Here is a 25,132-nt window from a genome sequence, read left to right as displayed (position 1 = left end):
AAGGAAGCTCTGGGGAAGCAGGGCTTTGGACTCCTGGTCAGCAGCTTTTCTAGGTGCTGTTCTTTGCGCTCCAGTGAGAGACCCTGGTGACTGTCCTCCACAATCATGTTCATTGTATCAGTAGTTTCATTTAAAAAATTACCTTATCAAAGGAGCTGGCAAATACCTTTCTTTTTTGCTTCCCATTCTATCTGAGGGACTCTTATACTTTATTTAAGATAGTTACTCTTTTTTTTTTTTCTTGCATCAACCTCACAGCTTTCTGACTTTGCCCTTCTAGGCAGAACTGGTCACTTCCTTCCTAGGGATACCAGTAAGCCTAGAATCCATTGCTGACTTAAAATTTGTCTTCTCTATGAGACTGTGAGTAGGACTGGTCATTTCTATCTTGATATATCTTCTGTCTAGCACTGAGCCTTATATAGGGAAGGTGCTCTATAAACATCCATTGAGTCAAAGGAAATCCAAACTCATACCGGAATATAATATTCTTTTTAAGACAACTTTTATTGTTTTTTCTAATAACAATACTATTCAACCATTGTAAAAATTCAAAAAAGATACCCAAGTGTGAATGGTCTGGTTTTTTTATGCCTTACTTCTAAGGTCCTTGTAGACTCCTTTTCTTTTATCATTAGGAACTCCCTAAAGGGTATATTCTGTGTTTCAGAATAGGCCTGTTGTTGTGTATTACTATGGCTAACAGAGATAGACCTCCAATAACCAGGCCAGAACTCAGCTGCTGTCCCTGACAGCTTCATCAAAATGCTGCTTCAGGTTGGAAGCCTGTTCCCAAGCTGCGGACTCCATGATGTCTTGGTTCCAGGATGGCTGGAACTTGATTTCTCCCTCTGAGTACTGAAGATATTGCCACTGTGCCATCAGGCAGTGCAGTTGAGAGGGCAGGAACTTGCCTGATACATCCCAGGGCTGGTTGGTAAGGGTATGGCATGCATTGCATGCTTAGTGAGGAGGTACCATTGCTATATCCCTTGAAGAAGCTGCTTTGCCATTTTAGAACCTAGATTCCCTCTCTAATGGTGAATTATTTCTCTAGGGCGCTATTGTCTGCTGTTTCCAATTATGCTACTCTGAACTCTTCACTATCTCCAGACATCAATCTACCTCTCTCAGTCTGAATCTCAATAGTGCATAGAAACCAAATTACACTCCAGAAGGCTCCTTAGCCCCCCATGTAATAATGAAGAATTGTTGTTTGTTTGTTTGTTTATTTAAGAGAGAAAGACTGGGGGCGAGCAGCAGAGAGAGAGGGGCAGAGAGAGAATCTTAAGCAGGTTCCATGGCAATGTGGGGCTCGATCTCACGACCCTGAGTTGAAGTCAAGAGTTGGACACTTAACTGACTGAGCCACCCAGGTGCCCCAAGAATTGTCCTTTTATAACAGAATAAAAAAATTTTTTTTTAAAGTGAACACTCAGTGAATATATTGTTTTTCCTAATTTGTATCATTAGCATTAGCTCTATTGTTTTAAATCATAATAAATGGTTTACCTGTATAAAAGATATGGTCTGTGGTGAGCTTTGCTAATTATAAAAAACCCCTGAAGTATAGTCTGTTGGGTTAGTGAGTCCTGATAGCAGATGCACACTTTGCTCTTCGAGGAACTGGTTCAAGGTATGCTTTCACCAGTGTATTATGTCCAACTGAGTTGTACGTAACTCATTTAGAGAAAAGTGAATTTACTTTTTCTCCTGGAGAGCTTGAGTTTTATTTTGTCTGGATATATATCTGATGTTATTTTGTTGCTTTACTTGTGTAGACATAGTCTGTGTTTTTTGCAGTTGGTGTTTCATGAGTAACACCCAGTTACATGAGAATGAAACCCATCTTTAACAACAATCATGAATACTGGATATACTTGCGTGGTGGATTCAGAGAATATATTTTTTCATGGTTCATGATACCTTTTAATGAGTTGTAAGGACCGGGACTGCAAGGCCTTTTATTATTTATAATGCTATACAGTCTGAAAAATCAGATGTGATTGTTTTGTGATGCTTAGTTCTACAGAACATAGAGCACATGCTAAAGATTGCTTTATTTATTGCTTTGAATCAAACCTACAAAGAACTAAACACACTTAAAACTCATGACTCCTAAACAAAGAGATACATTAAGACCCTCAAGTGGTCATTTTATTAAACAAATACAAATCTGAAACGTTTATGGTAAAATATTAATATTGAACAAAAATGTGTGTAAACAGTAACTCTACAACTGGGAAGACATGTCAGTTTTATTAATTTTGGTGACATCTTCCCAACCATGTCTAATCTTCAGTATCTTCTTCCTCAGGCATGGCAGGAATAGTATGGCTTTGCAAAACAGGACAATAATCGGAAGGAAGACAGCTATCATAAAAGTTGGAGGTGTATACCATACGAATTGTTTTATATCTACCCATTTATTCCAGGCAAAAATCAATGCATGTATTGTGCCCAGCAGAAGGGAAACAATTCCCAGCTTGCTCTGCAAAAGAAAAGAAAAATGATCTTGGTGGTTCAATAGGAGTTTACTCCACCCTACCTCATCTGTTCTGTTGCTTGGAAAGTCCTTCATTCATCTGTAATCATTTCCCTATTATATTTCTTTCTTTTTTTTTTTTTAAAGATTTTATTTATTTATTTGACAGAGAGAGACAGCCAGCGAGAGAGGGAACACAAGCAGGGGGAGTGGGAGAGGAAGAAGCAGGCTCATAGCAGAGGAGCCTGATGTGGGGCTCGATCCCACAACGCCGGGATCACACCCTGAGCCGAAGGCAGACGCTTAACCGCTGTGCCACCCAGGCGCCCCTCCCTATTATATTTCTTAACAATGCGCACTCACATCTTTCCATTCTCCTCGCAAATCCTCACCTCACCCCCTTACTTTGGGTAATGTTTTGTCCCCAGGTTATTCAAGTTGGGAAAATTCACAATCGATCTCCTTTCAATCTCAGCTAATCAATAACACCGTCTTTCTTTTCTCCACACTTTGTTCATCTGTCTTTGTTTATTTTATGGTGCTTTGTCTCTTGAGCATTTGCCTTCATTCTGCCTATCAAGAGACCTCTAAAATCAGGGACCTTTACTCATCACAGATTTCCTGCAGAATCCACACAAGGATTTGTGCGTTTTAGGTGCTCAGTAAATATTAATAGGTTGACTGATGATTAGTGCAAAAATCAATTTGATATCAGTGATCTTTATCAATTATGAAAGCAACTAAAGTAGGGGGAGCTTGGGTGGCTCAGTCATTAAGCGTCTGCCTTTGGCTCAGGGAGTGATCCCAGAGTCCTGGGATCGAGCGCCACATCGGGTTCCTCCGCTGGGAGCCTGCTTCTTCCTCTCCCACTCTCCCTGCCTGTGTTCCCTCTCTCGCTAGCTGTGTCTCTCTCCGTAAAATAAAAAATTAAATCTTAAAAAAAAAAAAAAAAAAGCAACTAAAGTAACTGACTTTGATTTTGGTACATGAATACTAAGGTGAATGAGTTTGGCCTATGTTAAAAATCAAACATCCTGATAAAGTGGAAAAATACCAACAACTATTTCCACTGTTTAAACAACACATAGAGATATGAAGATGTAAAGAAAAATTTCAACTTGTATTGAGATACTTGGCACTATCCAGAAAAAGGTGCTTAAAAATAGTTGTTCACCTATGTAATTTTATGGCATTCTGACAATAGCTCTTCTAGATAAGTTCTGACTTCTATTTGCTTTACTGGAAATGGTCATTAGCCTGCCAGAATGAATCCAACTCACAATTATTCAGCAGTAAGCACTCTTAAGCCCCAATGAATACAATCAAATAGTTAAGTTTATATTTTCAAATATCAATCTACAATTCTTGGATTGTAAATGAAAAGTTTCTAGGTTATTAATTGAAAAATATATGTGATTGGGTGAAGATTAATTTTACCAAATATATACTGTCTACTTATGAGGGACAAGGTCTTGTGTACATAGTAGAATGGGCTGGGTAGTCACGAAGCAGTGCTTGAATTCCTAATTACACCTAAAAGGTGGTGCTCAGCATATGTGTGACAGGCAGAGCAAATGTAGAAAGAAAGGTATTTAATGAGGAACAGAGAACTCTAATGGCTATCAAGCTAAGCCTCCACAATCAGCAAATACTGGGCTTGGAAAATGCGTCACCATTTCCAAGCTCCATTGTAATAACTCAGAGGGAGACATGTTTTCCTGCCTAATCCGATGTTCTGATGAAGTGTCTGTAGGAGTATATGTATAGACATGTAGAAGGGATAGTGGGGAAATGTCTGACTTTGTGGGGTTTTCCAAAAAAGTCCACCCATCGAAGCTAAAGCTATGTACTTTAAAAAACCTTGGCAGTGCTTACGATTAAATTAAATTCAGTCCTTTGTGTCCTGTCAGACATGGCTCCCCCTGTGAGTTCTGGCACACTGTTCTTCCTAGCGTGTAATCTACCACTAGGGGATGAACCTCAGTAAAGCCGAGATAATTTTAAATTCCAAGAATACTGAGAAACTTCAAGTAAGTAAGCTACATAAAATATAACTTGGAAAAAGCAGTCTTTAAAATTAGATATTAGAATACCTTTGGTAGATAAAATTCCGAATTTCAAGGAGAGGTGCTTTTTTAAAGGTAGTACCAAGCTGTGTCACTTAAAAGGCATAAGTAAAATCAGGTGGCAGGCAAAAGAATATTTTTATTTGGGGGAAACAAATAAACCATGAATATTAAATTCCTAAAATATCACCTGTGTAGTGATTAGGTGGATAGAAAATTGTCTAACAAGTTTCAAGTGTTAGAAATATTTTTCTTTGAGCAATGCTTTTTATTTATGTCCAGAAAACACTTCTACTTAGAAGCGAGAGGGGAAAATGGAGAGCACGTTATTGATTGGAACACGTGTGGGACCTTTGCTATTGGAAAACCATTTGTTATTTTATACTGGGCCAAGTCAGTGTACTTGATGATATTAGAAGCACAGAAAAGATTTGCCTCTCTGCGGGATCAGAGTTATTTCATATACAATTTACCTGAATATAGTGAAATTCTCTCCAGGTCAAAGAGTCACTCACAGATGGAATAGACGTGACAGCTAACAGAGCCAGGATTGCAAGTGCCATAATTCCCAGGGACACATAGATTTCCATTCTCCAAACATCATGCTCGATCCAGGCATCTTCTCTATTTTGTTGGACCTACCAGAGGGTGAAAAGGGGAAAGAAGGAAAGCAAACATTTGTTTCTGGCAGATGAATCTCCTTCGACATTCTCTCTGTCTGCGGTGGAGGGCCTGATAACGAGGAGCCTCCACAAATTCGTGGCTTTTTGCATTCTTCTATGAGAGACCACATAGGAGCGATCAACCCCTTTCCTTGATTGCAGCATTTATACAATCGGTTTTGTTAATTTCTATAATAGTTACTTGATGGTTAGGATAGTACTGTGCATGCTTGTGTGGTAAATAAGAACAATTAACATTAAAAAGTAATCTTGTGAGGTGGTAGAAGGTTGCTGTGCGGCCCTGTCCATGAACAAAATATGTGTTTAAGTTGTTAAAGTTGTAGTTTGCTCTTTTCAATGTGAAAAAAAAATTCCTCAGTGTCAAACTGTATATAACCAAGCTCCAATGAAGAGTTACAATAAAACATGGAGAAATGCAGATTACATTCCCGACACAGCATTTCAAAAGAGGTCTGGGGTACTGATCTTAAAATAAGAAAGCGTTAATTTGTTAGAGGATTCAGACTTTTTAGTTTAGTGGCCATATTGTCACCCCTACCTGTTGATAGGCCCAGTTGAGCAACCTGTATCTGTAGGATCGCCTCATCGGATACGATAAACTATAAATGGCATGTAGCATGGCAAAAAAGAAACTGAGGAGCCCCAGTTGTTTTCTTGTTAACATCCATCTATCCAACCAATGTGGAAATTTCTTATATTTGGTTCCATTATGAAGCTGTACAACGGCTGCTATCAGCCCCGGCAAATAGACCAGTGCCAAGAGGGTGATAGACACCATTGGCAAGACTTTGTTGATGACCAGGATTGGAATTTTGTAAAAATACTGTTGGTGAGACATTACAAAAGGGTGAATTATTTCCCTCAGAAGAGTGTAGAGAAAAGTCAGAGTTGAGACGACAGCAGCGATTTTAATTGGCCAGCGCCACAATGGAAAGAGTTCCTGTTTGTGCTGAAGCTCCGTGGGGCAATCAAATCCATCAAAGTGGGTGGTTTGGCGCATGTGCGAAAACACGGGTCTTTTCAGCATGCTGGTCTCTCCTGAGTCCTTATCCTGCAAAGGGAAGAAAATCAACATCGTAAACAAACAATGGGATTTCTCTTCAACGCATTACTTATTGTGCTCATGGTGCTTATCAGTAAAAAACGACATTCAGAACCTTGCTCTTGGTTACTGGTTAGCTGAAGATGTCATAGTCTATGTAGCACTGATTGAATATGGATTTAGCTATGCTGGGATTCTCCATTAATTTCTGTTATTTGTGTTTCTTTAAGGCAAAGGAATACATGCTTTTTTAAAGACAGAAGATTATCCACTAAAGCTGAGACCGCTGTGTTTCTATCTTGAAGGCATGAAAGAATGGAATAACGTAAGTGGGAAAATAAAATTGAAAAACTTAAAGAAAACCCAGTAATCTTTGGTAAAAACAATGAAACTTGTATTTGTTGAATTTATTTTATAATATTCTTATTGGTAATTGGACAACTCTCCACAAAGAGCGAATTCTTCATTAATTCAAGTACAAAGGGTCAGGAATAATACAGTCATTACAATGATAAAAATAGGTAATTTCCATCATGCTGTACTTTGATTTTGTATTTCTAAAATATCTCATTTGTGTAAGGAATGATTGACAAATACTCTATCAGAAGGTGCAAAGGTTATATACATAGTTAAATCCCATAGAGATGATCTATTTCCTAAGAAAGTTATACTTCTTTACTCAATTGCATTTCTAAGCAGCCAACAATTCAAAAAAGGTTACATTGAATATTTTGTCATTTCCCCAACTGACTACCAGAAAATTAAAAACAAAACAAAACAAAACAACAACACTTCTAAACAAGAACTTAGGATGTTTCATATTGTGCTGCTTTAATGAATTAATTTACTTTTTCACCCAATATGTTATTCCTCATTTCTTATAGCTCTCTATGTAGAACCATAACATATTAATGTTTAACGTGATGTGATTATCTTGTTCATTTCCTCATTTTATGCAGAGTAACCTTAAGTCACACAGTTCTCTATAATTTTAAGTGTTTAAACGTAGCCTCTTGCCATTTGACTTTTACTTTCAGGGATAAATCACTGTTACATCCAATGCTCTGTTTAGAAGGGAGTTGAGCATGATACAGCTTCTGTCACCTCTGCATGTTAAAACAATCTAAGTACAATCAACTGAGATCAATTTCCTGGTTAACGATGAAAAATTATAGAACAGCAAGTAAGATGGTTAACTTGAAAAATGGAAATGATTTTATTTTATGCACACTTACTTTATAGCCTATGTACCTGTAATATCTTCTTATTCCTATTAAAATAACAAAAATAATTTTCAAAAGTAACATTGTATTAAATTATTGTATATACTATCTTTCCTATTAAAATAACTAAGATAAAATACTTTCTGTAAAAACTGCCGTTGATATTATTTAGAAAGTCAAAAAGAGTTTGGGACCAAAAATTTCCACCACTTTTTCAGTCAAATAATGTAGTAAGAAACATTTAATCTTCAGGTGGCACAAAAGTGGGACAAGTGATTCTTAGTCCAAAATGGAATTTATTTGTTTAAACGGGGAATCATCAATCAACTTGGTGATCTCTTGGTAAGCGGCCATAATGCCTATGAAAAAAATGCATGCTTACAAAACTACTGTTACATGGGCACTGATGACTCTCTTAAGAAACTTAGACCCACAGAATGTTAGAAGGAATTGGAAGGGCCTTGGAGCTAATCTGGTCCAACTCTCTCATCTTATAGATAAATCAAGACCCAGGATTTTCAGTGACTTATTCGAGGTTATTCAGCTAAATCCATGACAGTCATTAAGGTAAAATTTCTCTTATATACCACCCTGAATCTTTGCCCATTGCAGTATCAGTGACAAGAATCAGAGTGAAGATACTTGTTGACTGCGGTGAAAATCACTGTTCCAACCCTAGGAGATACAGGACAGCATTAAAATTCTGTTTCCAGATTCAATGAATTATTATTAATATATTACCAAATAATCATCTTCTTCTGGATTTCTCCTAGGCTTCATTGTCCAAAGTTCTTCTTGGTTTGTAATGTCTTGTCTGCTCTCCATTAATTCTGTAGACTAGAATAGTGCCAGCCACCTATGAAAATAAGCATCATTATCTTCTTCAAGTCTATACTATTTAAGACATTAATGTTTGCTAGGGCAATAGAAAAATTTAGTCATGTAAGGACTAGAGTGGCCTAGAAAGTACAATTAAAATAGTGACTGATTTACCATTTAACCTCACATAATCTGCCAGAGTCTCAAACCAGTGCCCTTCTGTCAATAATAACAGCTTTGCTTTATCCAGCTATTGGTTCAATGAATGACAAACATGTCTATATGGAATTCAGAGGGTCAGATGTTGCCTTTTATTTTAGGAGAAGTTAACTCCAGGTACTTATTTAGAGGAAAGCCAACTCTGCTCAAAGTTAAATAGAATTAGGAATCTTTTTTTTTTTTTTTTTTTTTTTTGAGTAACAATGTTATCAGTAGAGGTTGGAGTTAGCTGATGTAAGATTATACTTTAGGACGTTGTATTTGATAGACTTTTGGGGTTTATACTGGAATCTGAAATAATAATTAAATTATTTTATGGGGAAATGTATTTTGAGGTACAAAGAATAGACACTGTTGGTAAGGTGGACCCTGATAGTGGCATAAAAAACCAAAAGGCTGTATTTTCAGAATGCCATTTTCTCATCGGAGTAACAGGCTGGTTTTTGTTGGTAAGACATGAATTGTTAATACATTTCCAATGGAGTTGTTGAATTGTATTTGATCACTGACATGCCTATTCTCCTGGTCAACCCTGTGGAAATTAATTGTGTCAGACTTACTACCTAACAAAGGAATCTCTGCCTTAACGCCCTTCACAGATCCTCCTCAGGCTTGGTGTAGCATTTTTTTAAAGGAAGGGAACATATGATATCACAATATTATTGTTTTTATTAGTTCTAAATTTATTTAGCAGTGGTTCTCAAACTTTAACGTGTATCACGTGTAGGCCTTATTAAACCACTGATTTGCCCCCTTCCCCCTCACGGTTTCCTGATCCTCAAGTCTGGGATAGGGCCTGGTTGAAATGTGGGGAAACCCTTGATTCGGCCGCTGGGACCCCTGAGGACTGTCCCTCCGCCGCAGGAGCTGTGTGGGCACCCGGCACCTGCAGGTGGCGTTGGACTGGCCATTAACAGACTGAGCCACCTGGGGCGCCCCAGGAATAGAAGTTGTATCTATTGTAACCAAACAAGAAATAATTCACTATGTTTAGATGTTTTAACTCTGAGTTGTAGGAGAGCAAAGATGTTAACATGCAAATCTACACTTATTCAATATTAACTCATTAACTATATTGTGAACAACAATATTAGGCAGTGGGATACGAAGTTAAACAAGATGGAGCCTCTGCTCTTACAGACTCAAAGTCTAGGGGAAAAGGGAAAAATTTCAACAACTAACTATGTGGTAGTGCAATGGGTTCCAAAGAAAGACAGTTTTATAGGCTGATCGTGGCATGGAAAGGGTGAGGGCTCTCTTGTAGACCTGGTCCTGGGGCCTCAAGCAAGTTGGCAGTGTTTGCTGATTGAGGGCCACTTTGTACAAAATCTGGGTGAAAAGGCAAAGTGGCCTTGGAGAAGTATCCACCCATTCATCTGCATGGTAGGGAGACCATACTGGAGAGCAAGGCCAAGGAAAAGCCCAGGGCAGTGAGGGAGCCTGTTGGCTCTGTGGTCCACAGTCAAATTTGTGCCAGAAGCCAAGAAAATAAAATATCCATCAAATAAAATATGTTGGTTTCCATCAGACATTAACCAAATATATAATTTAAATTCTGCAGAAAAATCTTTTCATGAAAAAAAAAAAAAAAAGGAAACAACATAGTGTTCAGATGTTAGGAACTCCAGAGTTGACCCAAAGTTCTCCAACTTTCATCCCCTTTAAAAAGCAAAACATATTTCTGATGTGGCTGTTCCGTTTTGCTGTACCAGAATGGCTGACCTGATGTTCCTGCTAAATATTGACACAGCCCAACTGACTCATGTTTTTGTCAAAGAGTTTAGAATATGAAGAAACTCAATGACTGGAGCACAATATGGATTGCAAATTATTTCCAAACCTTCTATACTTTCGAGTGTATACTTGCTTCCCCACATTTCACTATGTAAAGGTAAGATGTTTTTCTTCACTGGGCTGTTTTTTTAAGCATTGCTTAATATCCATGTTAAATAAATCTATAAATGTCAGGATGTCGTGGGAAATTTTTTTTTAATGAAAATTTAGAAGTGTTTGTAAATTTTATGTCACCCCTTCCATGGGTTTGACCCACGACATATATGAAGCCTTCTTTGGTCGACTATTCGGTGAGAACTTGAACCCCAAACCAGATCCTGGAAGAGGAGTACTAATGTTCCCAGAACTTAAAATGAAAACTTCCTGTTACTAGGAAACCTGAAGGCAAGTCACACGATTTTAAGCACTCTGTACCAATCATTCATCAATGCTATGCAAACTCGCGGCGATTTTGCCAAGTTGGAAAACTTGCCATCAGAATCCAACCGAAGGACAAACTTAATAACCCATCATATCCCCGAGCCCCTAGCGAAAAGACTTCCTTGTGAGTCCCTGGCTCCCAGCCCCTGGACCGGCCACAACGGACCAGTGTGCTCGGCGGAGAGCTGGGCTGCAGGGCGGCGCGTCCAGGAGCCGCGCATAAGAGGCGAATTGAGCTGCTCTCGCCCGGAACGCCGCCGCCCCAGGGCTGGGAAGGCTTGCAAGCCGCTACACCCCTCCCGAGGCTGAGAGCCCGCGCCCGCCCTCGCAGGGACACACGGAAGCGGGCAGCAAGCAGCGAGCCGGGACGATTCAAGGGACTCACCCGCTCCTCGGCGCGACCAGACGGTAAGTTGCGGCGCAGCTGCTGCGGGGACGTGCCAACCCCACGCGGTGTCCGAGCCCCGGAGCGTGGAGCCTGCTCTCCCGTGCAGACCCCGCCTCTTTGTAAATGGCCCGTCCAGCGCCACCTGCAGGTACCGGGCGCCCGCGCGGCTCCTGCCGCGGAGGGACAGTCCTCGGAGGTCCCGGCGGCCCAACCAAGGGTTTCCCCACATTGCTACCGGGCCGCTCCCGGTTTTCTTTCAAATGGCCGCCTTCCGCCGGAGGCAGGCTTCTCCCACTTGGTTAATCTCCCGAGGAACGAACATTCGTGCAATTCTTTGGAGCAGTGGTTCTCAGACTTTAACTTGTATCACCTGTAGGCCTTATTAAAACGCTGATTTGCCCCCTTCCCCTCATGGTTTCCTGATCCTCAAGTCTGGGATAGGGCCTGAGTTTCTGCGTTTCTAGCAAGTTCCCTGGTGATGCTGGAGCATTCTCGGATCACACTTGCAGATGGACTGCTTTAGAGCTTAGCCAGCCCGTTTTAAACTTCGCAGCAACTCTGTGAAGTGACTAAATCCAGTGTGAATCTCTGAGAGTGACTTGCCCCCTAAGTTGTACAAATCTTGTACCCTAAACTGCACGAGGCCTGTCCCCTGGCTGAAGAGGCCTTTAAACCCCACGTCCACTCCTCTTCCTTGCCTCTGATATATTAAAGCCAACTTCCCATACCCTAACCCAATCAGGCATTCAATTCTAAAGTAAAGCTACCGTCGCTATTTAAAAGTTTCAGGGGTGTTTTTAAAATATAAGAGGTATGGAAAAAGAATGTGTGCGAGGGTGGGGTGGGGGGTTCCTCCTCTGAGTTGGAACCGGCCTCAGGGTAGAGTGTCTGAGACCTGAATTGCAAAAGGATCTTGCAACAGCCTCAGAACTAATCTGATTAGAAAAACAAAGGAAAATAAATGCTCAACCGCTCAACCGCAGTTTCTGTGATTGTTCTTTAATCAAAGCTCAGGCAACGAAGGACTGTACATGTTTTATATGTATTTTTTTTTTAGTCATTGCCTTTGCACAGGGTACTATTAAAGCCCTTTGAAGATTAAATTACCATGGCCTGACTCCTTGTGGTAGAAACAGAATCTTACACTTTTTATTTCTAGTGAAACTAGAAAATAATCACTTAAAGAAGTTTTAGGGAGGCTGCTTCTCCCGCTCACTCTCCCTCTGTGCTTTTCCTCTCTCTCTCTCTCCCTCTCAAATAAATAAAGTCTTCAAAAAGTTTTAGAAAAAAAATCTCTCTGCATTTATAGCATAAACCACAAAGAATTTAGAGAGATTGTTAAATGAGTCTGAGCATTGTTGAATTTTAAAATGATCTTGGGTCTTAAAGGATCAAACAAAGCAATGTGCTTTCATTTTTTAAGCTTTGGTAGAACAGGTCATTCTCTTTTTCATAATCTATTTTGCACATGAAGAGTGCAAGGAAGTTATTATTATGTTAAATAAGTTGACTAATTATAGCAAACTCCAATTAAGACTGCTTTCCTTCTCCTAATGAAAACATTTAAAAACAAGGCCCAAATGTTTTTGTTTTATAATTAAACTAACAATTTTATTTCTGCATTTCTTCTGAAAGTTTTTGTTCAATATTTTAGTGTGGTGAATATAGTATGTTTCGAAGTAAAAGACTGAAAATATGAGGTTGTTTACAAATTAGTTTGTAGATATTATAAAGGCAAACACAATATTGGATTAAAAACTGTGTATTAAAGAACTTTTATTAAGTTGTCAGGAGTTAGTATTACAGAAGAAATTTCTGCAATTTTTGCATGCAGATGGCCAAAATGACCTGTGATTTGGTATGACCAGATTTTTTTCTTTTTTCATTTTCCTTTCTTCTTCTTTTTTTTAGAAACACAAAGCCAAAGCATCTAAAAATGTTCTGAGTCAGCTTCTATATAGCACATCCTTTTCAAAACCAGTATGATTTGTGGAAAACAGTGTTAGGCCATTATACATTTTGAAAAGCAGCACATGCTGGTTTTGGCATGACTCATAAGAACTAGAGGATTTTAGAAGAGGAATAAAGCTGTGAGCTACAACCGAATTTGGATCATTCAGAATATTTTGTAACAAACTTAAAGTATAGTGAGAGAGCATATTAACGAAACAGTTCTTCAGTGTTATTTGGGATCAAATGCCGAACGTGTCACAGGGAAAATATAATAATTTATATTATTTTATTATATTTATATATTATTTATATGTCATGAACGTGTCACAGGGAAAATATAATAATTTAGACTCTATGAGTACTTCTCCCTGACCAATAAGCAACCTAAACTTAGAACCTGATGGAACTGCCATTTAAGAAGGATAGAGTATGATGGTGTAAAAGATAAAATAAAAATGATCATACCATTAAAAATAATCACAATGAGCAATACACAGCAAATTGTAAGTTGGTGACAGGAACTTTAGTTTATCTCTTTGGGAAATCAAACTAACTCCTGAGGGCACAGTGATTCAAATTAGGATCAACATAATTCCAAGGCTACTTCTTACCGTGGAAGGATAGTCAGGGTTATTTTAGGATGAGGAAAAAAATTGTATCCAAAGTTCATGAACTATTTTGTCAAAATGATCGTGTTAGTGCAGACACGATAAAGCTGACCTGGCCTAATTTTCTGATTCTTCTTGCCTCATCTGACAAATCCTCTTCACTCACTCAGGATCTCCTGGTAATGATCGAAGTACTGTATGTGGTCAGTTTGTCCTCCAGTCTGTAAGTTAAAGTAGCTGGAGGTAGAGAGAAGGCCTAACCTTGGGGCTGGAGGCTTACAAATTCTTCCATGTGTTTCCCCCCAACACATTTACTGCTCATTCACCAGCACTGTTAACAGCCAACATATGTTCTAGATATGTTCTAAGAATAGGTGGTTTATTTTGATACTCACAGACCCATCTCTGCCCAAATACTGCTTTATGATGCTCAAAATTCCATGATAAAATGTACTCTGTTGTCTTCATCTCTGTTGTAATTCATCAAAGGGCTAAAATCCCTGGAAATTGTACCATGTTAAACCTTACCAGTTATTTACATCCTACTATGAATAAATACTTCAGTACTTTTTTGAAAACATGTTCTAGCATGGGGGGGCGATATACCAGGATATTGAAGACTTACACTGGGAAAGTTGTAAAGGGATTGTATCTTAGAAGAAAAAGCAGCCCTGGGACCAAGAGGATAGATTTCACCACTTTCATCATAGTACTTAAACAAGGCAATTCCTTCTTTTATCATAGGTGCATATCAAACATTTCATGATAGTGAAATAAATCTCTTGTTTAAACCACTCTATCTTGGTCCTCTTTGTTATAGTAGCTAAGGCCATACCCTAGCTTGTTTGATATGTTACAGGACTTTTTAGAGTCTGTCTGTATTGAAGATTTTTATATGTGTTTCTGTTATCCTCATTAAATTGGGAGCTTTAAGAGGCAGAGACCTTGCCTTTAAAAAAATTAATTAACTTTTTATTTTTTAAGTAGGTTCCATGCTGAGCATGGAGCCCAACATGGGGCTTGAACTCACAACCCTGAGCTGAGATCAAGAGTCAGATGCTTAACTGACAGAGCCACCCAGGCGCCCCTGAGGTCTTGCCATTTTTAATCCTTATATCTCTTGTAATTTAGAGATTAGATGGAATAGATTCATTGTAAATGTTTGTGGAATGTGATTTTAGCCCTTGGTCTAAAGAGTTGTATAGGGCACATAAATATGGAGTCCATGAATGTCTAGACGTCATTCAGACCCAAACTGTCGGCACATATCCACTGTTATTTATTTCACAAAGAACACACTCTTCCCACCTTTCTTAGTCTGTATCCTTCTTGTTTTCAGCTACAGGAACATGTGGGTCCAGAGTTGCCATTGTCACAGGAATTACAGACCTTATGTGTCTTGGGTTGTAGGAGATGGGGGAATGAAGAGTGTTGGGTAGGGAGAGCTGGTTCAATACAGAGTTCAAGAAGGCTGATGGGGAGAGTTGGGTCTAAAATTTCTGGTAATGGACTCTGCCTAATAAAGTTCTTGGCATAAAGAACCATGCCTACCAATTCCTGGATTTGAGCTTCCAGAAGAGAGGATACTATCAGTTATGAAATGCCTACTCTTTCCCAGGACTGGTTTTGGTTCTCTCACTATCCCCACTATATTGTTCTTATCCTCTCTTTATAGGTGAACTGAAGCTTAGAAAGTTTAAGTAACACGATCAAAGTTGTACAATTTTTAGAGATCAAGCTGGGGCCTCAACCAAAATATACCCTATGCCGGTTCGTTTCCATTGAACTATACTGCCTCTATAACCACATAGAAGCAGCCAAAATTTCCTCAGGCTGCATCAGGTTGGGGGGATTCAGGAGAGCTTAACAGTTAACAGGAACCATCCAATAATCCATTCCGTTTTCCCGAGGTATCAGTTAGAGCACTGGCTAAGCTACTCTAACACAGAGGACCAAATATGGTGTTTAAAGAAGTAGTTTCACTGTCAGGTAATAGTCCTGCAGTGAGTATTCCAAGTTGGTGAGGTCGTTCTGCTCCACGAGGTCGTTCAGGCATACCGACTCCTTCCACCTGGTTGCCCTGCTGTCTCCTAGGGCACTGCTCTTGGCATCATGATTGGAGGGTGGCATAGGCATATCCATGATCGAGTTGCCGGAAAGGGAAAGAGTACAAGTCTGAAGCAATTGTTTGCTACTTGGAATTGAGGCGGAAGTTGCCCAATCACTTCCTCTCACATTCTATTGAAGATAATTTACACATATGGCCAGGTAGGCAGTAAGATGCAGTCTCTGGCTGGGTGGCTGGATGGTAAGGTGTATTAGCATGGAAAAGGGTAGCAATTTTGGTGAACAACCAGATGTCTCCACCACATTCTTGCCTCCATTCTTGCCTCCAACTCTGATCTTTATGTTTATACCAAGCTTGGGAACTTTGATTTCTTCCTTCATTGGGCTTACTGTCTTCCTCATTCTGAAGCCTGTCTGAAGGTTCAGGGTAAACTTGTTACTCCCAGCTCAATCTTACACTGGAGGCTGTTAGTACCAAAGTGAGCTCTTGTGTATCTTGACCACTAGCATCCTCGTGTAGAGGTTCTCTCACATGGTCTTCCTGCTGGCTCCCCAGGTATGGCTGGACATGGCCAATACTCAGTGGGAATGCCACTTGGTTCCACCGTGGGACTCCCTACTACCCTAGAATTGAGTTTTCTTTTTAATTAAAAAAAAGCCGGGTATCATAACTGAAAACCAATACTAGGGGTACCAAGAAGGCAAATCTATATGACGTATGTTCTTTATATTTCCAGGAGTGGAGTATTTATGCACAGTGTTTCAGAACCGCTTCTTAGCAGCTTTTCCAGTTTCTCACAGCACCTTGGGTTTCTAAAGTCTTCCTAAGGACCTGAGGCATATTTTTTCTTGGGACAGAAAATACCTAAGCCCTAATAAATATGAATTTATTAATATATACTCATTAAATGCAGGATAGGGCCTTGTGCTGAATCCTGTAAGATAAAGTCCAATTTAAACAGTCACTTAAAAGATTTTTGTAAAGGGGGTACCTGGCTGGCTCAGTCAGTAGAGCATCTGACTCTTGATTTCAGGGTTGTGAGTTCAAGCCCCACATTGGGTGTAGAGATAACTTAAAAAAAAAATTCTTGCAAAGAAATTGCAGTTTGAAGATTAATATCCATAATGAAAACATAAGCCAAGAAAAAGAAGGTGAAAGAGCTGGCATGTTTTGTTGCTGTCTTTAATTTTTATTTTTTCTAGCTTCATTGAGTTATAATTGATCTCTAACATATGCAGTTACATGCAGTGTACAATGTAATGATTTGATAGCACGAACTCACTTTGTTAAGAATTCTTTTTTTTTTTTTTGTGGTAAGAACTTTTAAGAGCTACTCTCTTAGCAACTGTCAAATATACAATACAATATGGTTAAGTATAGTCACCATGCTGTACATTACATCCCCAGGACTTTATTCATCTTAGAACTGGAAGTTTGTATTTTTAATGACTTTCATCCATTCCACACCTCCCCACCCCTGCCCTGATTCCTGGCAACCACCAGTCTATTCTCTGTTTCCATGACTTCAGTTTTTTCAGATTTCCCATGTAAGGGAGATCTTGCTCTGTATTTGTTTTTCTCTCTCTTACTTGTTTCACTTGGCATAATGCCCTCAAGTTTCATATATGTTGCCATAAATGGCAGAATTTTCTTCTTTTTTATGGCTGAATAATATTCCAGTGTGTGTATATGTGTGTATACAAGTCTATATATCAAATACATAATATATAATATAATCATGTAATTAACACTATATATATATTGTGTGTGTGTATCCTATATGTGATATATGTCACATTTTCTTTATTCATCCTTCAGTGGGCCCTTAGGTTGTTTCCCTGTCTTGACTATTATAAATAATACTGCAGTGAACATGGGGTGCAGATATCTCTTCAAGATGGTGACTTTATTTCCTTCAGATACACACCCATAGGTGGAATTGCCGGATCATATGGTAGCTCTATTTTGAATTTGTTTAGGAATTCACCATATTGTTTTCTATAGAGGCTGCACCGGTGAGCATTCCCACCAATAGTGTATAAGAGTTCCCCTTTCTCCACTTCCTCGAGCTAACATTTTTTCTTACTCAAAGTTAAATCTCTTTGTCAGTTTCATTACAAAGAAATTTTGGGAAGCCTTCCAGAAGACTATTTGAAATGTGAATGTATGTCTAGCATAGATAATGACAAATCTCACCTAATTATATTGAGGTATTAGCTTCTGATTATGTATATGTGCTTATATGTATATATTGATAGGGTGTGTGATCAAAAACTGGAGAGACCTTTGTTGTAGGGAAAGGAGAACATGGAATGGTTCAGTAGGAGAACCAGGAGACAAAGAGACTTCTTCTTCTGTACTCTCGTTACCTTGTACTCAGCTTTCTCTGCTAGACTGTAACCTGTTGGGAGGCAGGGACCATTTCTTTTCATTTGACATCTCAGGCTCAGTAAAGAACATAGTACAAAGTGAAGAGCTGATAAACTGCTTTTCCTTGGGGAGAGTTTAAGGAGCAGGTGGTCAACAGCTATGGAAAAAGAACAAGGTTAAATAAGGTAAGAAATAAATGTTGGATTCAACATTTGAGATGACTTCATTGTATGAAAACAATTGAGGGAGGAAGCCAGACTGAGTGTATCAAGGCAGAAATGGGGAACAGACTCTAATGGATTAGGTAAGAAAGGAAGGAGAGTTGGGGCAGCAGCCAGGGAACAGGAGAGAGATTAGAATCCTCTTATAGGCTGAGAAGAAGAGAACTGTGTAAAGAGAGAGATTGAAGAGCTATGAAAAAAGGAGACTAATTGATGGAGTTAGGTGCTGGAGAAAAATGAACAGAGAGGAAAAGCAGAACATGGCGGAAAGATTATCTTTGAGCAGAAGAGGGGCCCCGTTTTCTCAGGGATTAGGAGAAAGAAGAGAACTGTGAGATGCGCACAGCCTTGTGGGGAGGGGTGAAGGACGGTGAGCGAGCTTAGGTCTGATGGCAGTCAGGACCTGCTGAAGGGAATGCAAGGTAAGGACTCTGAAACTGTAAACATTGATGAGTTATTTTCTGTCTTCAGAGTGTCTAACATTTGTTTGGCTAAAATGGGATGATAAGGTATATGAATACCTGAGTTCACTGGGAAAAAAATGCAAAGTCGCTTAGAACCAAGTACTGGGTAATAAAATAAAGACAGGGGTGCCTAAAACTCAAAGAAGTGATAAAGCAATGATATGGCATTCAGTTGGTTAGGGAAGGTACCGTGGAAAAGTGGATCTTTTGAACTTGGCCTCTGAAGACTCAGAGATTTTTCGCCAGGGAAAAGAAAGGGAAAGGTCTTGTTTTCTCTTTCAAACCAGAAGTGGCATATATGGATTAAAGTTTTCTTTGGTCTAGCAGCATGTTTATGTCCAGGAATTAGCTTTATAAACTTAGTAGATTTCCTCCCCTAGAGCACTGCTCGTTTGGGTTAACCTGAGAATTTCCCAACAGCCTATTGCTTGTGATTCCTTAGCACTTCTTCAAGATTTCTCCTTCCTCACTGAGCTTGTGAAGGTGTTAGCTTTCTTCCTATCTCTAGCCCTTAGCAGAGAGCATGACTCACAGTAGCCGCAGCTCAAAAAACCCAAAAAGAACAAAAAATTGAGTTGAATTCTCCCACTCAGCCTTTGCTGTCAGCCTGTCCTTAGTCATGCTTTTGCATTCCAGTTAGCTTCCCCCCAAAGCCTCCTTTCTGTCTACACACCTCTATTAGAGCTCATTTCTGATCACGTTCCAGTCCATCATGTAACATGCCTCTCTCTCCTACTGATTGGCAGCGACAGAATCCTTAAGGACCCACCAGGAGCTTCATGGGGCGAGTGTTCACTTGGGATCATCCAATACGAAACACAAAAATAGGTTTGAACAATAGAGCCGACTTTATGCACTGTTTCTGTCTGAGAAGGCATAGGGTTCTTCTTCCAATCAAGGCAACTATTCATCTTCTCAGTGTGGAAGGGGGCCTCTGGGAAGCTGAGACCTAACAGCTTCTGCGGAGTTGATTGGGTGGCGGGCTGCTGTGCTACGTGGCCACACGGTGGCTCCAGAGCCCTTTGTAGTAAACATGAACACATGTATTCCAGGGTCAGGGCCGAAGCTGCTTTCTGCTACATGGTTTCACCAGACTTTTTCAAACTCACTGTAAAGAGAGAAGGATGGCATTTTTTGGTGATTGTGTTCGTATTATGATAGCCGAGCACATTCTGAGGTCTAAGTAATTTCCATGAGGCTGAGAGTAAGCATCAAATTCCATATGCTCAGACATCGATCATCTGTTTGCTTATGAGTATCTATGCGTGTATTGTTACATCATATCCTTTACTATCTATATCTACATCTGTATCTAATGTTTACTGAATTAAATGGTACTAAATGTTTACCATTGCAAGCATTTCCATAAATTATTATTTTTTTAGGGAGGTATAATTGATGTATAAAATTATACCACTTCCAGGTCTACAACATGTTTTGATAGTCGTCTGTATTGCAAAATGATCACTGTAGTAAGTCTGGTTGACATCTGTCACTGTTTATAGTGACAAAAAAATGTTTTTTCTTGTGATGAGAATTTCTAAGATCTATTCTTTTAGCAACTTTCAAGTAGGCAATGGAGTATTTTTACCTATAGTAACCACACCATACATGACATGCCTATTGCTTACGTATTTTATAATTGGAAATTTGTACCTTTTTACCCCCTTTACCCAATCTCCACCCTCTCCCCCACCACTGGCAACCACCAATCTCTTCTCTGTATCTATGAGCTCAGATTTTTTTTTAAGATGACACATATAAGTGAGATCATATAGTATTTGTTTTTCTCTGTCTGACTTACATCACTTAGCGTCATGCCCTCAAGATCTATCCATGTTGTTGTGAATGGCAAGATTTCATTCCTTTTTTTTTTTAGAAAAAAAAGAAAACAAGCTCTAGACAGTTTTACTAAAGAAAAATTTTTGCATGATTTACTTTTCACCAGTCTGTTCTGGTGTGCTTCTCATGGTATCAGAATCATCTGGATCCATGATAGCCAGGGTACATATTCCGTAGTATTTCCCACATGCCGTGTCCAATTCAATATCATTGCCACTGTGGTGATGGACACTGGTTTTGGCCAACGTGGTGTAGTATTCTATTGCAGATTTCCTCAAGGCTGGGCTGTTGTTGGTGAGGATGACCAGTTTCGCTTGTCATTTCTAATCATTTTCAGAGTCTGCTTGTATCCCAGTGAGTACCTTCCACTTTTCATAATGAGTTGGAGCCTAGAGTTGATCAACTCCAGTGACTTCTTCATTTTTTTGTGGCCACCATCTTCCTGCCTTAGATGCGGGACAGCCCCAGCCAAGAGCAGCTGCCAAGATGGCCAGAGTGAGAAAGGAAAGAGCTCCCACCAAGATGTCAATCCTTTATATTATTGAATAATATTTCATTGTGCACTCATGCACACACACACACACACACACACACACTCCACACTTTCTTTATCCAGTCATCCTTCAAAGGACACTTAGGTTGTTTCCACGTCTTGACTATTGTACATAATGCTGCAATAAATATGGGGGTGCATATGTTTTTTTGAGTGAGTGTTTTTGTTTTCTTCAGACGCATATCCGGAAGTGGAATTGCTGGATCACATGGTACTTCTATCTGTAATTTTTTGAGGGACTGCCATATTGTTTGTCATAGTGGCTGCACCAATTTACATTCCCACCAGCAGTGCACACGCGTTCCCTTTGCTCCACACCCTCCCCCACACTTGTCATTTCTTGTCTTTTTGATAATAGCCATTCCAGCAGCTATGAGGTGATATAAGTTATCTTATTTAATCTGTACAAACCCCTTGAAAATAGGTACTTTTTTCCTTTTACAAATCAGGAAATTGAGGCTTAGAGAAGATAAATAACCTGCTCAAGCACACGAAGCCTTTTAATTCTTTACAACCACATGTGATGCTTCTGATAGTTCCTTGAACTTTCACAACGTCTTAGTGATATATATGCACAGAGAAATAGGAGCAGTTTATAGTCAATTGATTAAATAGGGAAGAAAGTCTTGGTGACCAAAGTGTTTGTCTCTGGTTCCCGACCTGTTGAATTTTAGTTTCTTTTAGTGTGGGGATTTTTTTTTTTTAAGATTTTATTTATTTCTTTGACAGAGAGAGACAGCCAGTGAGAGAGAGAACACAAGCGGGGGGAGTGGGAGAGGAAGAAGGACCCTGGGATCATGCCCTGAGCTGAAGGCAGATGCTTAATGACTGAGCCACCCAGGCGCCCCTAGTGTGGGGATTTTGTCCTTGGTCAAAGTAGACACATTGCACCCACACTTATGCTACAGCAGAAGGATGGCTATTGGCATAGGCTACTGTAGGATGGAAGAAATCACTCCATTCCTGGAGAGCATTAAGAGCCCCTTTTAAGCCTCAGGCATTACTGAAGGGATTTGCTTAAGAATCATGAATAGCAGCCATAAGCTGAGACATTGTGAGATCACCCATGTGATCCTTTTATTCTGGTCACCATGGCCAAGGACTTCATACCAGGTGTTTAATGATCACTTTATTGTATCTACTGGAATGTAATGATCAGACGTAGAGTGAAGGAAAAACTGTCTAACTCAGGTTCGTGGCCTATAACATGAGAAAATAATTTACCCTATTTCATAAGGTAGTTGTCAGGGTTAAATGAGGAAATGAATGTAAACTGTATGGCACATAGAAAGGGTGCCATGAGTGTTGCCATTATTCTTGGAGAATAATGGGTGGCAGCGTTGAATCAAGGCAGGGAATTGGCAGAAGGAGGAAGGAAAGGGCTGTGCAAAGGAAGGCAGGCAGGCAGGCCAGATACATGAGGGAATGAAGGGTGGAGAACGGGGGCCCTTGGTTGCATCTGCAGGCTGCAAAAGCTGTTAGTTCCTCAGTCCTGAAAACAACCAGCCCCAAAGTCATAGACTTTCTGGCAGAAGACTTAGAGATCATCAAATTTAACCAGGATGCATAAGAGAAAAATGAATTCTGGGACTTCTTCAACGTCAGCTAGCTGCAGCTCTTGGCCTAGGATCCAGAACTCCTGACTTTGGTTCTGGTGTTGTTTTACCACTGCTCACATGGTTTTATGTTAATCTGGATATTTGCAAACATGAGACTGAGATAGATTTTGTCCGTATGACATGGGCTCACCTCAGAGCCTTGAGTTGCTGAAATAATGCCATCTGGAGCTGCGGGAGGGCAAGGTGTTATATCTTTAAATCAAAAGGACAACTCACGCGGAGACTTAGTTCTCCTTGGCGTAGTCTCCTCAAGTTCATGGTGCATTCAATACATCTCTTCCTACAAAGGCTACGTGTAATGTGATTTTTCCTTGTTAGGAGAGAATGATGATTTCTTTTGTGTGTGACCTCTTCAAGATGCTCTCTATTATCTTTACTTATGATATAACCTTATAGAGACTTATTTCTCAGTAAGATCCCGAATATGAATAGCAGTAACTTGATTTTATGGGTTAATATATTTTCCATAGAGTTATGCTTTCTGAGTCTTCCTTAGAGGAAAAAAAAATCTTACTTACATAGATATATTAGCATCTATCTTCTGTATACATGGCTACTAGATGAAAGGAAGTGGGGAGTAGTTCTTTGAATGGTTTCTCAAGGTTTAGAGGCTGTTAAAATGGAAGGACCATTTCCTCTAAAATTACATTGAAATTTTATTTGTGGGCCCAGACATAGAGTCACTGTACCATTTTATTGGTTCATTTTTATACGTTGTTAATGAGATTTTTCATTTCACCGTTCAAATAAGTATCTTTTAGAAAAGATTATTCCTTCCCTCCCACTCTCAGATACACACATCAATATGGGTGAAGAAAAAAATTGGAACCGTGATAACGCTAAGTTAAAACATTATGTTTATTGTGGCTTCTGATGACAAACGTACTGTTTATTGAATGAAATGTGGAAATTATAGAACAGAAAGAAGAAAGTAAGAATGAATGGTAATTTCATCAAGCAAGTGGAGTTATGCTTCTGTTGAGAATTTGGTGTATGCCTTTCTAGAGAAAGATAGATATCGTTACATGCGAATAGGATTACAGTAGGTACTGCTGCTCTTTAGTTGTATAATCATTACTCGGTTTCCTGGAATCTCAGAGCAAAATCTTATTAAAAGGAGGCGCGGTCTAAAGGGAAACAGTGGTGAGCATAGAAAAACAGAAACAGTAATTTCTTTCTGATGAAGAGCTCTGGACTTGTGACTGTTTCTGTGGGTTCCAGGGATTTTGCTGACGTGGGGTTCTGAGATTCAAAAGTGTCTGAATGATTGAAACCAAGAGACAGGGTGTAAAAAAGGGAGAGGAAGGAAAATACTAGCTTTCTTGATAAGTCAAAGATGGTGTTTAAATGGACTGGCGTGTGTTGGTTCAGTTCCCGTGGTCTAACCTATCGAAATCGCTGTTTGTGTCAGCGGTGCCGTTGCAAACCCCCGTATGTTGACAGTTTTTGCTTCTTCAAAAAGTGCTACAATAAACATCCTTGTATTAATGTTCTTATTCACTGGCACTTTATTTCTATGTGATTGATATCCATGCAGGGGATTTCTGGGTCTGAGGCCATATGAATTTTAAATTTAGTTGATATTGGCAGATTGTTTCTTAAAAACACCCTTGATGACTCACATTTCTGCTCGGAGTGCCTTCTCCTGGCAGCGCCGCCACCGTAGGCGTCACTAAAGAACATTGCTCTTCTGATACGTGTATGCAGCTCGTAACGTGGCTACTTTAACTTGTTTTTCTCTAACTACCTGCAAGTTCCAGCGTATCTTCATCGATTACTTGTTATTTCTTCACCGATTTTGGCAGAGCAGCTTTCGCCTATATAGCAATTTGTTTTTATAAAGTCAAATAAATCTACCTTCTTAAAAAAAAACTTATTTTTCTTATTTTTTCCTCAAATGTTTAATCCCTTATTGTATATTTAAGCCTTTAATGTAGCTTAAATTTATTTTTATATATTGTTTAGATAGGGGTATGATTTTATTTTCTTTCAGATGCCTGGTCATTTGTGCCAAGCTCTTCTCTCCTAGAGAAATTAAGTATCTTTTTCATAATTAAGTTACCGTATATAGTGGGATCTATTTGGGTTTAGTGTTATTGTGTTTTACCAACTGTTTATCCTTTACCACACCAATGACAAATTGAATTGAATACAATGGCTTAATAGAGACAGATTTTTGCCTAACTTTGGTAGGAAGCTTGCTCCAAGTTATAAAGTGACCTCCTGTCATAAAGTTACAAGAAAATTTGGGGTGCCTGGGTGACTCTGTCGGTTAAGCATCTGACTCCTGATTTT

The 25,132-nt window shown here is 39.4% G+C and overlaps 1 protein-coding gene and 1 pseudogene across 1 annotated transcript; both read right to left on the bottom strand.

The window, feature by feature from the left end:
- Window positions 1-2,133: 2,133 nt before the first annotated feature.
- On the bottom strand, window positions 2,134-11,261 carry STEAP1 (STEAP family member 1). The gene is made up of 5 exons (XM_026505182.4): window positions 11,137-11,261; window positions 8,241-8,355; window positions 5,773-6,285; window positions 5,025-5,189; window positions 2,134-2,491 (listed from the first exon to the last, which is right to left on the bottom strand). The coding sequence occupies exons 2-5, from the start codon at window positions 8,322-8,324 to the stop codon at window positions 2,234-2,236; spliced, it is 1,020 nt and encodes a 339-aa protein (XP_026360967.1). The 5' UTR covers window positions 8,325-8,355; window positions 11,137-11,261; the 3' UTR covers window positions 2,134-2,233.
- A 9,496-nt stretch (window positions 11,262-20,757) lies between these two features.
- On the bottom strand, window positions 20,758-24,520 carry LOC113266731 (60S ribosomal protein L30-like; annotated as a pseudogene).
- Between the last annotated feature and the right edge of the window lie 612 nt (window positions 24,521-25,132).

The sequence above is a fragment of the Ursus arctos genome, unplaced genomic scaffold (assembly GCF_023065955.2).
Source record: "Ursus arctos isolate Adak ecotype North America unplaced genomic scaffold, UrsArc2.0 scaffold_3, whole genome shotgun sequence".
NCBI lineage: Eukaryota > Metazoa > Chordata > Mammalia > Carnivora > Ursidae > Ursus > Ursus arctos.
The sequence above is the reverse complement of the archived record's forward strand: the minus strand, read 5'-3'. Positions and strand labels throughout refer to the sequence as shown.